Below are 17,156 nucleotides of genomic sequence, written 5' to 3'. Positions count from 1 at the left end.
CACAGGTGGGTTTAGATTCAGAAGACTTAGCAAGACATGCCAGGTGTTCCTTAATTCAGGGACCCAATCTGCGCTGTCCAGATCAACAGGTAATATTGTCGCCTCTCTGTCGCCAGATATGACTGAGAGGATGTCTACATGTGCGCGCAACTCCGCCGCACAGCCGCCAAGGGTCTCGGTCGACCTTCCTGTCCACTGCACCAGCTGTCAACTGGCCTTTTCGCAAGGGTGGTTGTTCGCCAACAGCTCGTGAGTAATTCACAAACCACCGCAACTGCGAAATGACAGCGCCACCTGTGAATTGATGCGACCATTTGTGAACTGACACCACCACCCACGAATTGACACCGCCGCCTGATAATTGACACCACCACCTGGGAATTGAGACAGCCAGCTGCGAATGGACACCACCTGCGAATAACTTGCGGAGCAAGACATACCAATTCCCATTACTGGCAACAGCGTCCTGAATGACGGATTCAGATCAGTGACTTTGAACGATACGTCCTCTGTTTTTGCACCATAAGTTTGGCTATTCAATCGTCTAGGCAGCTACACGAACTGGGGCGTCGCCACGCTGCACCATTCTGAAGTTGTTTTTTTTTGGAAAAGCTAGGCGGGGTCAAATTGACCCTCCCCCCCCCCCCCCGAGCGTATGTTCAGACTCAGGTTTCACAATCGCCAGCTGAGTAATCCACAAAAGAATCAGGCAGACCAGCACAGGAAGCTTGAGACATTTCCCAGGGCTACGCATTTTGTCTTTGAGTGCTGCGCCCCACACTTCAATGTCATTTAACGCGCATTGGTGAAAGTGGCAACGATGGAAAGATCGCTTATTGTATCCAGATTGATACATTTGGCGCAGCAAACTCGGGTCGTCCAGCCCTTCTACGGTTTTCAACTTTAAATAATTAGTAGCATTTCTGGACTTTATGACTTTTCTTTTTTCTTACAGTAGTGACATGCATCGTTTGCTAGTCCTTCAATGGGTTGGAAATGAGAGCGCATATAGCACGGTCATAGATGCCATGATATCGTGCGACGAGCCGAGCGAGTCCATTTTCTAGACAAGCAAACTGCTCAGTCTTAATTAGGCTGTATATCGCTATAGTGCCTTTTAATAGAAACTCACGTTATCCAAGTACAGGCTTTATGTGTTAGTCGATCATTCACTGGCCGAAGCATTTATAATTGGTGCATGATGTTATGGTCTTTGGCTGTGGATCTTGCTCAAATATTCTTCTGCATTTTGGGGTCTCGGTTCCCTTTACTCTTGGATCCGGGCAGACACACGTTTGCCACGGTAGAATTAGGTGCCCGGCTTCAAACTACCCATGTTCATCCCATTCCATTGTGTTTGCAAGCTTACCCACAGTCCACATATCAGACACGGGAATAGGAACGTCTTGCAGCTTGAGCAAAATTGCAATACTGAACTTAAGCAGAAAGAAATTGCCTGATTTAGAACTTGCCTCAGTTCTGACATTGACGTGCAGACATCCTACCATGTTCCGATGATGATAATTATATGAAATAAAGCAGTGTGAACTCATTAGTCCGTTGTCACCTGCCTTTACTGCAGCTCTGTATACATTTAAACGACTGAATTTTGGTGTACAAATACACCGTGCATTTATCAAAAATGGTGACGCGTAAGTTTAAATCCCATGCCAATGGAACGGTTTGATGACGTCACGTTCGGGGTTAGTTCCGGTGACGCATATCAATAAGTAGGGCAACAGCAGCTGTCCTGACTTGAGTCGGATGACATTGTATGAATGAGGGTTCCGGTAATCTGCATGGCGTTGAAAGTTAGGGCGATGAGAGAAGCTTTCGGTAATACCCCAATTCAAGCCAGAACTCGATGACGCCACGGGGCATGGACTTCATTGCCATTTTATGTCGCATGGTGTCGCGTTACGCTGCTGGTGAAAGTTTTGCCGGTAGGAATTCGGTCGGCGATAAAAAAAACGCGCGATTTTGCTCATCGCAGCAGGCAGTCAAGAGGTTTTAAGACAGGAAAGTCTAAACCTTCATCCTGATAGGGCGGTGCATCCACCCCTAAGGTTTTTTGAGAATACCTCTCCGGAATTTTACGCAATAGCACCCAAACTTTCAATAGTCTAAGGGGCATTACTGCACGAGTTTTGACACAAAAATGTATTCCTCGCTTTTCTGGCGCAGCGGCTCTTTTTTAGGAACACTGCGCGGCGATCCACTTCCTGAGCGGGCGGGCGGGCGGCAACCGACGGTGTCGCGGAACGCACTGCACATTTGTATGAGGTTCCAAACTTAAACAGCCATTTTGAACATCATTCAGTGGAGTTCACTGTTCCACCCTTCTTATGGTTTAAACCCTCTTAGTTTCTGAACTTCACGCCCTCGAAAATGTGCAGACTTTTTCGGGGAGTCTATTTCAAGTCCATCCAGGCATTCACGACGCTATAATATCATAATTCAAATCCCACCATTTCATGGGCTATGCAGCGATCAAAGACAAAACAAAAGATGATTGTCGTGTCGTTCATACCTGGCGCTCGTGAGCACGATTTATATATATATATATATATATATATATATATATATATATATATAACGGGTCCTTAATTGGCTCTCAATCAATGTCATGTAATGAACGATGAAGCAATCAAACAGTGACGCATTGATGGGCGTGTTCACTAAAGAAAAAAACGGTGTTGTCTAGAGCAGCTTTTTCCACTTGAAGGAATGCCAACAGTTACAAGTGAGCTTATCTCATCACACTTGATGCTTGCTTCGCTATTTGCAAATGTAGAGCATTCCCTTTAACGGAGCCATATATCATAAATGTATGTTTAACTGTTGCCATTTTGTGTCGCCACAAGGCATAGTTTTGTAAGTATGATGCTGTCAAACTGAACAAGTACGATTCTCTGGAAAACCTATCCTGAAAACCTGACCGGTCGCAATGGGTCAATTATTGATGTAGCAACTTAAAACCAGTACCTATCGCGATATCTCGTTGAGACCAATGCACTGGTGTTTTCAGCGCTAAGTTATGTCTTCATTAGTTTGGAAACGCTGCGGGATCGCACCAACCTCCATATCAGTCCGCGCCATGGAAAACGGCGAATCAGGGCGAGCGTTAATAATTTGACACCTGGCATGATGTTGCCAACTGTTCCCGGATGTGTGCAGGCATTCAATGGGTGTCGCATCCTACCATCACTGGGTCCTCTTTTTTCAGCCCGCCCGCGCGCACTAAAAACTCCTGGCAGGAAGCCAGCCTTCGAGCCTTCACGACCAAAACCCGTTCACATTCCGTAGACCGTGTCCCAAGTTATCAGGTAGACGATCCGATATGCGTTACCTGCTAGTCTCTACCTATGCCCACGGAAATTCTCTCCACATTTTCAGGGACGGTCACGAGCAACACAGGCACTCACGGCAGGGTGCGGTGCACCGAAGCGGCGCTTGTCGCCAATCCCGGTTTTTTCGTCAGGTGCCGGATATGCACGTGCCTGGTTCCCACCGTTGGCTCCTGGTTCCCCCTTCCCCTTTCCGAGATCGAGATTTTGAATCCTTTGCTCTAGCTGGCTATTTCATGAACATCACCTTTCCTAGATGCTATTGGTGGTTTTGCCAACACAATATCTTGGTTCCTGGTCCTCACTGGTCCTTTGCAAATGCAAATTTGGATTCCTGGTTACCACAGGTTCCTTTACAAACACCAAGGGCATAGTTTTGACGTTAATTGTTGAACCGTCGACTTTTTCTGTTCGTCTTTTTTCAATTTCAAATTGTTTCCAATCGACCTTTGTCCGGACATCATTGTGGTATGAGGGGCATGTATCACACTCCAGCCATGTCATTCTAGCGGGAATAACAAAGTCGTGCACTAAACTTTTTTGTCAACCTCATATGAAGGAACTTATAATGATAATGCGACGAGCTGAGAGGAAGGGTATTCTTTAAATACGCTTCCGAAGTTAGACTTATGCCAGACGCATAGCCGTTCACAATCATGTTTGTATATTCTCGTTATTCGGGTTTCTGACCATGGAAAATGATGTTGTCTTTAAAAACTGAATTAATTCGTACCCCAAGAATGCCAAACTTGTACTGCCAGGCTGGCGAAAGTGGTTTATAGTCGGCGGGTGTTAACGTTCCCCCGCTTCGGTAAGTTCTGCCGTCTGTCCAATATCGACTAGTGTGTTATTGCGAGTGCACTTTTAGCTCGAATAATAGGCTACAAAATTTGAGTGCTTGCCGTCAGACTGCATGAACAGGAACTTGCAAGGAAAAGGTGTGTGTGTAGGGGGGGGGGAGGGGAAGGGTAGACAGAGTGTAGTTTGAAATCTATGCGTCGGTTTTTATTACTTACAACTTCTCAGTGGCTGCCAATAGGCATATTTCTCCGCATGGACATAAGATAAGGGAACATGACTCGATATCCGGTGCAAAACGAGTGAGTGATGACATCTATCAGTGATCGCTCTTACATTGAAACATATTACTGAGTGTTTACGAACGTATGAAGAAACGCTCGCGCGGCAAGAAGAATGATTTTGACAATGTTGTAAAAACTACTTAACTGCACCACCCCTCACGTGACATTCTTCTCTTTTTATGAAAACTGTGACCTTTTTTCACTAGACCCGATACTCACTTCTTGCTGTGCGTTTGTGCCTCATCCGTGGCTGTGCGTGAGAGGGGATGCGTGCGTGCTTGTGTTTGTGGGTGGGGGTGCGAGTGCGTGCGCGCGCATAAATGCGCACAAACCGGCATCATATATTTTTCACTTATTGCAATGGATACAACACAAAGCTCATATTGCCATGTATCTGTGTGAGTAACGGGATCATAACTTTGGTGCAGAAACTGCAATGAATTTGAGATATCCTGAAAACATCGAAATAAGTAATGTGGCAAAAATGCCTGCCTTCCAAATTGTGAAATTGTGTAATTCTGGCAGATACAACTTAGTACAGACCCGTTGTTTCTCCATCAACCGAACGAACGGTTATCACCCAAGATAATATGGTGAGATAATTTTGTAAATCAGATATTTTTTAGCCGAAATCGAATCAAGTCTGATTCTCTCACAAGCCGTGCGAATAAATTCCGGATGTGATTCGGCTCCCCAGCCATTGGTGCGAAATGGAATCGATTCCATAATCGGATTTCATTCCGCTGGAGTCAAGCACACATCCGCTCATCTCAACAATCTCTAAGCACTTCTCTGCGGGGACGCCGTTTCGTCAAATCAGCTGAGGTAAGCGCGCGAACATCGTATAGTTGAAACCAACACCAAAACAAATCCTGACCAGGGCTTGCTTTCGAACGTAACCAGCGGTGAACCGGCGCGCTTAAGCGCCTGCCGGCCATCGGCCTGTTTCCTACGGAGTCCCGTTCACGGCGACGCCCAGGACGTATTCCGAGTGTTTGGCCGGTCGGGAGCGACTGCCGGCGGCCCGAGCAGCGGCGACCGCGGTCCCGGGGCGGAGCGCGAGCTCGACGCCGTCTCGCCGTATGTTCCGAGTGTTTGGCCGGTCGGGAGCGACTGCCGGCGGCCCGAGCAGCGGCGGCCGCGGTCCCGGGACGGAGCGCGAGCTCGACGCCGTCTCGCCGTATGTTCCGAGTGTTTGGCCGGTCGGGAGCGACTGCCGGCGGCCCGAGCAGCGGCGGCCGCGGTCCCGGGACGGAGCGCGAGCTCGACGCCGTCTCGCCGTATCTGCCGCGCTGAGGGGCGTGACGGCATCCGCTGACCGAGTCAACAGATAGGCAATCGGTGCAGCCAAGGCACGGCGCCTCTCCGGCTGCTGACGTCAGGACGGTCTGGGTGTGGCCAGATCAGCCGTCCGCTGACGTGAGCAAGACGATCTGGATGGGTCCAGAGCAGCCGGTCACTGACGTCAGCAGAACGGTCTTGGTGGATCCAGATCAGCCGTCCTCTGACGTCAGCAGGACGGTCTTGGATGGGCCAGATCAGCCGTCCTCTGACGTCAGCAGGACGGTCTGGATGGGGCCAGACCAGCCGGCCTCGGGCAGTGGCAGGCGCTAGTCCAACTGCGAGTCGCGTCACGTTTAGAGGCGCCCAGCGCGCCCGCCGCGCCGCTGTTCTGAATGCACGGCGCCTCCACGGGCCCCGGCTCACACACCGTCCAACGCCCTTGTCGTTACCCGGGTGAACGTCGCGTTGCGAGGGAGTGTCGTGTCTGTGTTCCGTTGGCGTGTCATTGAGTCCAATGCCATCACTGTCTGAAGCAGTTTCGTAGGTTTGTGACACCTTGGTGACATCACGCGATGCGTATGTTAGGGCCGTGGTCATGACTTGCCAAGGTTGCGCGAGTCGGAGAGAATATGGGTTACGGGTCAGTGGCCCCCAGGCTTTGAGAATGCCGAAAGTGCGGCGTCGCACGGTAAAAAAACGCCTTCAAGAGGCGTCCCCCAGCTCATATTCCGCTTCCGCGTGTTTTCCCGGATGACTTTTATGAATTCCCGTGTATTTGTGCCCTAAAACTGACCGTAGGTCTTGATTATGCGACACGGTTTAGGCTGTTTAGGTTGCCTCGATAACAACCCTTTTAACCAGCCATGAGCATTTCAGGGCCATGGGATGAAAGAGAGCGGATGTGGCGGTGGTGCAGACCTGCATGCACCTGGGGGTCGGCATCCGTCGAGCATGAGCCCGCTCAGGAGCCCCTAAGCGGGGCATGTGCTGGGCGCCCGGACGGGCCTCCACCAGCGGCCATTGAAACGCTCGGGTTGGAGTAAGTTTACTCCGAGGACTTTAAAATATACTTTCCGAATAACGCAGTGCTGTCGTACCAAACTTTGTATATCTGTGGGCAATTACATATCCCATCTTTTGGTAACACATAGATATGCCGTTCCTGATCTACGACTGGTGGGAATCAGGCAATAGCTACCAGCGAAGGCACTTTCAAGGGATTCGCTCTATCTGATGAGGCAACGGAGTATTTCACGGAGCCATAAATCTTTGAGATGGTTTCTTAGAAAAATAGACGCTTGAACTAACGATTACAGCCAATTCCATTCACCTTGGATTAGGTGTGAAGCTCACACTAAGGCCAAAACCAAACTACATTTGTACTGGGAAACTTGCTATATGAAATAGTACTTAACACAAATCTCGAATGTCTTGATCACAGGGATGTAAACAGAGGTATCATTTGAGCTTTATGAAGGCAGAGGAGCTTACTGGCTTAAAATTACCCCCATGAACTTTTTTCTAATAGTACGCCACATAGCTTTATCAGTGACGTTCATTTAAGTTAAACGAGCCAAACAATCTCGCTGGTTTTTTGTCACCGTGACGATCTCAATGCCAAATAAGGTGACTGACCTGTAAAAAAGTAATATTTTGCTTTGAGGAGGTATTTAGGTTTAAGAAGCGCCACGAGGCCTGCAGGGCGCTTCGTTCTCAGATTTGGAATTTGTCTCCTTTGACCATATTAAACCTGAAAGTTGACATCGGGATCTAAAAGTTCGAAATAATTGAGGCCATGTACAGGTCTTGCGCCCAGTAAGCTTAGTGTCTCTAGCCCTCTTGGTTTGTTAAGATCTCAGCGGCTCAAATTGACCGCGACCCCTTCCACCCACCCACCCAGCCCGAGCGCGTCGTGTTCAACCGGCCCCATAGCTGAGCACTGAGCCCACTCGCAGCCGGTACGCATAGCCTGCCCCGGATAAACGGGGCGTCGCGAGGATATAGGATGCGTTGAGAATGAGGTTAAGAGGGCGGATGGTGAGGACGACGTCGAGATACGTGCACGTTATCTGTCAGAGCATTGCTGGAGCTAGTTTTCACATTCCCGTTGACAAGACCCAGGAACCACGAGCTACAGTTGCATCTACACTCGGCTCACTGTCGCGTGTGCCGCTGTCGGACCGCCCCACACAGTCTGGTCGCACGCTGGTCACCGTAGTTTGCCGGTCCCGGCAGTCGTGCAGGCCCAATGCAGCCGCAGCGGCCGTCCCAGGAGACACGACAGTGCGGTACAGCCGCCGTCCCAGGGGCAGTGACCACGAGGTCGGCGCGCCGCAAGGGTCGGCACGCCACGGACCTCGGTCGGCCACCGCTAGCGGTACACATCACCCTTAGGGGCAGGGCTAAGCATCTGATGAGTGACCGCAATTGAGTGTAATGTACCATATTTCATACATGCACGACTTAAACATCCGCGGCCGTCACAAAAAAGAACAAAAACATCATGAGAACCGCTTGTTTTACCCGCTTGTCGTGATCACACGACTTAGACCAGTCGATGGTAAGCGTTTTTGGCGCGCAGGACTGCCGCGTGCCGCACCTGGCAGGCGGCACCGCCGCGGCGTCCACGCCACCATCTCCGCGTCTAGTCTTCATCGGTTCGGCCGCCGCCTTCTGTCTACGCGCACCGGCCTCCCGCTAACAAGTGCCGGCAGCCGACTGGCGACGCGCTGGAGCGGCTGAGCGTAGCAGATGACCACGCAGTGCTTGGGTGGGTGAACGGCCGTCTGCGCTAGTGGAGGGGGAGGGGGGTTGTAGCTCCGGGAGCCCCCTCGCGAACTCGTCCGTTTGAGAAAGCTCTAATTACAATAACTGACATCAGCTGAAGGAAGTATAATCATATGCACATGAAATAACTTGGCATTGTTCGCTGTCAGTTGACCTTGTCAGCTGCCGTTTCGTGTACATTTCCCCGCGGCCAGCTGTCCTTGTCGGGTGACAATTTCGCAAATAACTAGCGTGGAAAAATGTCGGTAGCTGCAGAAAGTTATTACCAGTATATATATATATATATATATATATATATATATATATGTAACTTGCAACGCGCCGCCACAGGGCCTCTGCTATCGCCGTTGCATTGCTCGTGACATTGGCGACCGCTGGTGGACTTCTCTGGCCGTGATCCAATAACCGTTGTCTAAACTTAAGCACCTATGTTTGAGACACGAACACGCTACCCTGGTGCGACATCATTGCGCTGTCCGACCTCGCGATACCACTCATTGCCTGACCTTGCCTTCCTACCTGAATAGTGGGTTAACTCCAAAGAATTACAGCCATTGCCGGTGGGCAGCGGCAGCGGAAACATATCGATGCCTGGAAAGGATGACGTATGCACCACAAAACTCGTCGGTACTTGTTTTGCCGGCCATGTTGCGTTCTAATCGCACTATTTACGGCGACCTCACAGCACTGTCGACGTAAACACCACCTCGAGTCTGATGGAAGATGACCGCAGCAAGTCGTGGAAGCGCGACGAAAATAGATTTCATCCACATTGGATCGATGCATATACATAACATATTCATATACATATGCATATTATATATATATATATACATACATTATATATATATATATATATATATATATAAATGGCTTTGAGTTTGTGTGGAAACTGCCAGTTGACCTCGCCAGACGTGTCGCTTGGTATTGTCCTAAAAAACGCAGGTCAGCTGGCGTTTTTATACATCCATTCCGTAAATAAGTGATCAAGAAGTCACTAATTTGAGTTTTCATTACCAAAAGGGACACTTACAGATCTAGAAATTATAGCATAGGCAAGAAATGAGTTTGAAGTTGTGACAACCGTCAGTTGACTGCGACTATGACTGGCTAACATGGGAGTCAGCCGACGCTTTCGCAGATACAAATACACACGAGTTATATGAATATGGTTTTATACCAGCATATTGATTGTGAACGCATTGACGTGGTAGCTGTTCTGGGTATTTGGGTATTTCGCAAACATCTCTTCACGCGGACCTCCATCATATATTACCATGCTCTTCATCGCTAAATCACTGTTAATCACGTTTGACTGACATTGGTATCTGCATGTACCTTCCACTCGCCTATGAGCGCTTGCACGCCGGCAAAACGTCTGCCTTTCATGAAATCAAGAGCCACGCTGGAAACGCAAAAAGAACGCATCACGGGGGAACGCAAAGAATAAAATGGTGGACACGAAGAGCGGTGATGACAGCACATGGCGACGGTCGCGGCTAGCTGGCGACCCAACTACCACAGTGGAGACGTATAAAAATCAGGAATGTATAGGGCTGGTGGTCGTCACGCGGCGGAGGCGGCGGACCGCGCTCCCGGCCGGCGGCGGCCGCGCTGGCCGTGATGTTGGGCCGACGGTATGGCCGGCCGGCCGGCGCCAGCCACATCCCACAATGTAGCCATGTACACTGTCCGGATGTTCTCCAAAAACGGCACGCACCGGATGTCCCGCTGCTCACTTGGACGTCATCATCGTCACGAACTCTGTAACGGGAACAACAGGCCCGTCGGATCCGCAGTTGCGGCAGATGCACAGGCGGAAAACTTGACGAGGGAACACGGGGAAAACTGCTGACACGACCACACCCTGCAGTATGTGAGTCATTGGTACTAAATGCGCCGCGGGGACGTCCGGCAAACGTTCGGGAACATGCATTACGCATGCCTATCAACAAATGTTAACATCGCGAGGCGAGCGCTTACCTTCGTAGTTGACCTGGCCGTCACCGTCGATGTCCGCCTCCCGGATCATCTCGTCTACCTCCTCGTCAGTCAGCTTCTCGCCTAGGTTCGTCATCACATGCCTGTCGCCAAAATGCATGGTGAGCGACTGACGCCACGAATGGATGCATCAACTACATTCTCCACACGTGGCTGCGCTACCGGCGCTGTTGAATTTTGCATCATGCATCTGTTTAAATGAGGACTAGCGCGAGTTTGAGCAACACGTCTTAGTACCAGTATACAAATCAGAGGCATCAAGGAGATACGAGCTCCGGCAGCTTGGCAGCATGTGGTAGCACACGGGATCGTACATGAGCCACGCTTAGGCTTTCAGAAAAGCGGACTACGCCACCTTGTACTATCAAATACGTTCCTGCACATCAAGAAATGACTGATAGAACCGGACATCAGCAGCATTTCCGTCCCAATAACTACCAATTCAATGCAAATACATCGTAAATATACCCAGCCAGTAACCTTGTACGAATGCTGCCAAATCGACAGGGTACTGGTAAGGGAAAGGGAAGAGCAGAGGGGAAGTGGGGAAGTCCACGCACAGAACGGCAGTTCTCTTCTTGGACGACAGCACAATTAATAAGGCGGATTACCCGTCGGTGACACCATCACAAGTCAATAGATAAAGGCAATTCTTCGAAAAAGCTGAAGGGGAGATCCGCTCTCGGACACATTTTCCTAAAGTAATCCATCCCCATCATGTTATGCACTATTTCGCTTCATGCAAAGACCGGAAACGAAAAAAATACGATAGCGTAAATCTTAAATGCTTTTGTCACTTTAAATGCGCGATCACGAGGCTAATATGCATAGAACCACAAAGTTAAAGTGGAAACTAATTCAAAATGCGAGAGCATGAAGGAAGTGCCGACATTTAGCATTACGGCGCCTGCTCCAATCAGACGGATGACATTCAAGCCAAAACACGCAGAATGCAACTGTGAGGTGTTCGGGGCGATTTCAATAAAAACAAAATACTTGAAGAGAACGATGCAATCAAAGTGAACGATTTTCAGATCGTGACGGCCATGTGCGACGGTCTGGCGGAACCGAATATTTCTAGCTTCACGCAACACTTAAAGACTCAAGTTATGAGCTGCCTGACAAAGGGCTTGAACTGATAACCATGACTGACGTGCCCCACAAGACCGATAACCGCATCGTGATTTCTTACGGTGCCGAACTAATTTGCGACATAGAAACGGACCAAAAAAGCCGATATCCGTCTAGTCTGTATGTCCATTCTGAGCCAAAATATAACAACGTACTAGCAAGAACTCATAATCCATGCCACACCCAACCCCCGCCCTCTGAGGGGCCTCGGGGAAAAGGGTTCTCTCGTGTCCGCAATGATCTCAGGTTTTCCCGGAGTAACTTCTTGACGGTTTTGAGCATGGTGTTGAAATTTGGGATGAGTTTACAACACTCTCATACGTGCTGTGCAAATCTTAATTTCCCAGCCCCGACGGTCCATGATCTCTGGCCTCTGGTCATGTCGGTGACATTTTGCTTTATATTATGCCAGTCAAGGTCGGCATTTTTTCACTAAGTTATCACTTGCATCTAGTCGCACCACATGCCCTGATCATTCTGAACACTTGGAAAATACAAACCGATCGATGCGTAGCATAGGACCATCACAAGCCTGCAACTTAGCAATGGAGCATAACATTCACGGTTCCGGACAAAACCTAGGCACTAAATCTCTTGCGTGTTGCTCGGTGAAAGCACCCGCGTTATCACTGGGGTAAATGTTCACGCAAGGCTGCTTTTCGATCGCGTAAATTTGGATAATGTGCCAACGCAGCTCGCCTTCTGGCGTCGTGTCGGTCGATGGGCGTCTTTCACCAGTGGCCCTGGTTTCAACGCCACCAAAGATTTCGCAACCGGGCAGCGTGTCGCCCATTGGTTTGTTTGCATGATGTGCGAGCCAGATTTTTTGCCGCCAACAAGCTGGTGTCTGGTGTCCACCGCTGCTGCAGGCTTCGGGAAGTTGAGAAAACAAACATGATGCACTGCAGATCCCACCTGAGCCCTACAACTGGATGGACATCTTCCAGCCAATTGCAGACCCATCGAGTGGGCTCAGCCGGAAACAGGGCTATAAACTGAATAAACGGGCTGACCCTCCAGTTCCAGAACAGTGCAGCTCATTCTCAGAATTCACGATCTTGTCGACGCCTATTCTGCAAGCGAGAAGATGCACCTCTCTGAAGCAACTACTTTTCAGCCATCGAGTGCTCTTTACTCTAACGAGTAATTTAGCTGACAGGAATCACCTTACATTAACAGTGACAACCAACGACGATTTAATGAGTGTCGATCACACAGCTCCCCATCAATAAAGCCGTCGATTTCCCGGTAGGTTTGCGCTACGATCAGCGATGACGATAACAAACGACCAGCGATCGGGAGACGATGAAATGGATACAATGGGCCATCCCACTAATTAAGCAGATAAGTTTAGAATTGGTTTCCTCAGAAAATAACCACAGCTGGCAGTTGGGAATAAAGTCAGCGATGCGTCTTATCACGAGACTAAAGACTGATGACAAGAAACCCGATATAACGTTGCTATTATCAATATCATCATAAAATGTGAACTCATAACAGAATGTCAAATGTAAAATGATACCATTTGCATTATCACATATTAACTGATATTGTTGACATTAAGCGTTAATTGTCGTATTTATCTCTAACAAATCGCAACAGATGGAAGCATGATTAACGTAAGAGGTTCCGTCAAACACCAGTGCACGCGCGGATCAAGGAGTGCATGCTCACTCACCCCGCCAGTAACAAATGTAACTGTACATATAAATACGCTCAACTGAGGACTACCGCTAAAATGTGCTTGGAGCCCGCACCACCGACAGCATATATCGACCAACATAAGTGCCTTAGCTACCGTCCGCGGGGCGGAGCACGACCTCATGCATTGGATCGATGGCTATTCACTTCGGGAAACGTGCAGTACGCTCGCAGTACCGGCCCGTTCGCCAAGCTAGTGTAAAGGGCCTGGTCGTACCGAGGCAATCCTGGCGCTGCTATGAAAGGCTGAAAGGTTCATTCATCCGAAAAGAGAACCAGGCTGGGTTGTCGTCTAGCCTCACGCGTAAAGGGGCGAACAAGGGCAGGGTAGTGTCGCTTAAAGGGAGTATTCCACATTCGCTTGCGGTTTTTAACTGAAATAGCCATCTTGAAGATCAACTAGTACAGTTGACAGCCCTGCCCTTCTTGAGGCCCAGTCCTTCTAGTTTGCAAAAGAAACGCCCACTAAAATGCGCAGACTACCTCGGAGAGGCAATGTCAAGGTCACCCAGGTATTGACGTCCCCCCAGTAACGTCATTCAAATCCTGTCATTCCATTGTCCATGCAGCGATCAGGGCCAAGAAAGATATAATTGTCGCGTCATCCATATATGGTATTTGTGAGCATGCTTTCCAGACTTCACGGCCGTCAAGTGGCTGTCAATGTTGTGCAAGGTGTGATCATAAAATCAAACAATGACGTATTGAGATGCATATTGACTGGATAGAGAAACTGCGTCATCTAGAGAGTGAGCTTTTCATCGTATCTCACGCTTCCTTCCATATCTTCAAATGTGGAACATTCTCTTTACGAGGAGGAAAGACAACTAAGAACACGATCCTGGCAGCAACTATCACGAATGCAGCATGAGGCCACACATATACAGGGGCATCAAAGCTTCAAAATGGATCTTAACCAAAACACTTCCCAAAATATAAAGACATTGTTGACTGTGTGGCTGTGGTTGTCCCAGTACTATGCGTGCACAAGTTCAAGCAGTGCAGCCGCAACCAACTTACCGAATGGTATGTTTCTGCTTCAAATAACATGGAAAAACACGAACACGCTCCCTACCGAAGCTCCGCAGCAGAGATGAAGCCGTTGCCGTCCTTATCAAAGACGCGGAACGCCTCCCGGATCTCCTCCTCGGAGTCCGTGTCTTTCATCTTCCGCGCCATCATAGTCAGGAACTCAGGGAAGTCGATTGTACCGTTGCCTGCGACCAGTCACGTGCCAATCCGTTTCACGCCGCTCAGACACCATAATTGCGGATGGAGCTGGTTTCCAAGTTCATGCATCCATTTCAAGGTTGCAACAGGTGAATGGCACACAACACGGAAGCCTGTGTCCTCGGGCCACTGTCATCCTTTGAAAGCAGAGGTCTCTAATGGCAACACCATTCATGGATAAGTGAACCATCACATTGCATCAGTGGACCGAGGGCACCAGTAAATCAGCGCAGGAAACGACCCTACAGCCAGCAATTCTGTCCATTTAGGACATCCAGCAGCGAGCGGATGAAGTAGATTTCACCACCACATCCATCCGATGAGGGACATTATCACTGAAATGGACACCACCCAGGACATACTGTTCACGTTTCACCAGAGGCAACAAGTGTTTCAATATGCCCTTATATTCTCACCGTCCGCGTCCACCTCGTTGATCATGTCCTGGAGTTCGGCCTCAGTGGGGTTCTGTCCCAGTGACCTCATCACCGTGCCCAGCTCCTTGGTGGTGATGGTGCCGTCACCATCCTTATCAAACAGCGAGAACGCCTCCTTGAACTCGGCAATCTGCTCCTCAGTAAGCTGGTCGGCCTGCCAGAACATACACACGACATTGCAGCACCGAACCAAACATACCATGGCTTGCTGAGAGGCACACAAAAGGTGTAGTGATGAAATTTCTGTCAGAATGCAGAGCGATGTCCAGACAAACACCGCTCACAACACCTAAGTGACCAACTGGTCTTCAGTGTTCACTCAGTGGAAAGATTGAGAACCCAAATTTTGTGTATGCACTGGGTGACCCATAATACAAAATGTGTGGATATTTCCATGAACTTAGCACTGACCAATTTACCCACAGACATCACAACATGTACAGGACATCAGAGCTGCAGCAGGGCATTAGTGAAATGATCAAACACAGACCATCCCAGGGCCCATACACAGTGGAGGACCTCCAAAGAAAGGTGATCATAGACCTTTGTTTAATTTTACCTAAAAGGTATTGTGGTTTCAGGACCCCATAATTACAAGGCTAACTTCTTAATGTCTTGTTGGTTTGCAGATCATGCAGATCAACAACCATCCTTGGACATCACAGGATCACAAAATGAGCAATGCAAAATAAATAAGCCTTTTACAATTAAATTGAATTTACACTTATGCCTGGAGGTTCTCGTTAAGGGAGGGACAAAACTGCTATGCTAGCCCAAAATCCATACCTCTGCCCAGGACATTGTGAAATGGCCTGAGGAACCGCTCACAACACCTAAGCAAACTTTAAAATGAACAACACCCTGCACCCACACCATTTATAGGCCCTTTTATGTAGAAACTCAGGTGGTACAGCAGCAGCCCAGGAGTGACAGGTGCTCTAAAATATGTATTCATTAAACCATCAAGGTTCCAGCACAGAGGTCAATTTGGGTCAACTTTGCATAACATTGTCGTGTTTAGAATGGACAATGTGAGCCTGCAATAATACCTCACAAAGCACATACCTAGTTCATACATTTCAGTCAAAACAAGTGGAGGGAAATGCCTTTGATGTGTCAATCAGTTTGCACTACAAACAGGATTGTATTCAATTGTGCTAAGGTCTCCCACACAAGTGGAGTTTCCCAACATCCAAGCTGTAAATGCACTTCAGACACTTTAATTCCTTGAAAAGTTCACAATTTTGGAAAATCCAACTTAGCCTCATTACAATTCAGGCTGTAAAAATAAGGAAGTGCTCAATGAATTGGGCACCAATGGCTGACAGCCAAAGGAGGCCCAGTCCAAGCCAGTGCCCAACATCCACTTGGACCGTTACATACCATACAACCAGAATCACTACCGATCCAATCACAGAACCTGTAAATATCCGCTTCCGTCGACGAGACGCATCACAAGCATGTTAAAAGGTCGGGGGGGGGGGAGGAAGTGCACCAGAACCCAAATCCCAAAAGCCAATGAACGTGCACATGGGCGCATTCGGAAAATTATTGAAGGAGTTTGTTGCACCCACTTTTGGAGGTGTCACCAGTTCCTGGCCCCACCGATCCCCAAAAACTTAAACCAACAAAGTAAGCCAGGACGAAACCGCCAAAGCAAGTCCAGCATCATACATACCATGCTGATATGATTTGCTCACGAAGTCACGTACCACACCCCACACAATTTCAAACCGGACTGAACCTCGCCTCCAAATGCGGCACCCGGCTTCCCGCGCCGACGACTCGAGTACTGCCGCCGTGCGCAGGGAACTACTTTCACACAAGGACTGAAGCAATTTGCAAGTAATTTCAAATATGAAGTGCTTTTCACGGGCTGTTCTGCTCATACTTATATCTATATGCGTTAAAATGTGCCCTCACTTTCTCATGTGTGGTAGTTTAAGTGCATTTGTATATCTACACAAAACTACGTTCTTTCAGGCACGAATACTATGTTCATACGCACGGAACCTCTTGCTCCTCTCTGATTGGTTGGTCCTTTACTGCAATGCGGTACTCGGTGCCTGCGTGGATCCCGGCCGCAGCGCCGCTGTTCCCAGATAGGCCATGACGGAAGCGGTCGCTATCATGCTGGGATCGGAATTCAGTCCCGC

At 48.9% G+C, this 17,156-nt stretch overlaps 1 protein-coding gene across 1 annotated transcript; it reads right to left on the bottom strand.

Annotated features, from left to right (window-relative positions):
* Window positions 1-9,749: 9,749 nt before the first annotated feature.
* Window positions 9,750-16,729, bottom strand: LOC119093071 (calmodulin). Its single transcript, XM_037215959.1, has 5 exons — window positions 16,679-16,729; window positions 14,980-15,154; window positions 14,409-14,550; window positions 10,484-10,584; window positions 9,750-10,264 (listed from the first exon to the last, which is right to left on the bottom strand). The coding sequence occupies exons 1-5, from the start codon at window positions 16,679-16,681 to the stop codon at window positions 10,236-10,238; spliced, it is 450 nt and encodes a 149-aa protein (XP_037071854.1). The 5' UTR covers window positions 16,682-16,729; the 3' UTR covers window positions 9,750-10,235.
* Between the last annotated feature and the right edge of the window lie 427 nt (window positions 16,730-17,156).

Source organism: Pollicipes pollicipes, unplaced genomic scaffold (genome assembly GCF_011947565.3).
Source record: "Pollicipes pollicipes isolate AB1234 unplaced genomic scaffold, Ppol_2.1 Scaffold_4002;HRSCAF=4701_pilon_pilon_pilon, whole genome shotgun sequence".
NCBI lineage: Eukaryota > Metazoa > Arthropoda > Thecostraca > Pollicipedomorpha > Pollicipedidae > Pollicipes > Pollicipes pollicipes.
The sequence above is the reverse complement of the archived record's forward strand: the minus strand, read 5'-3'. Positions and strand labels throughout refer to the sequence as shown.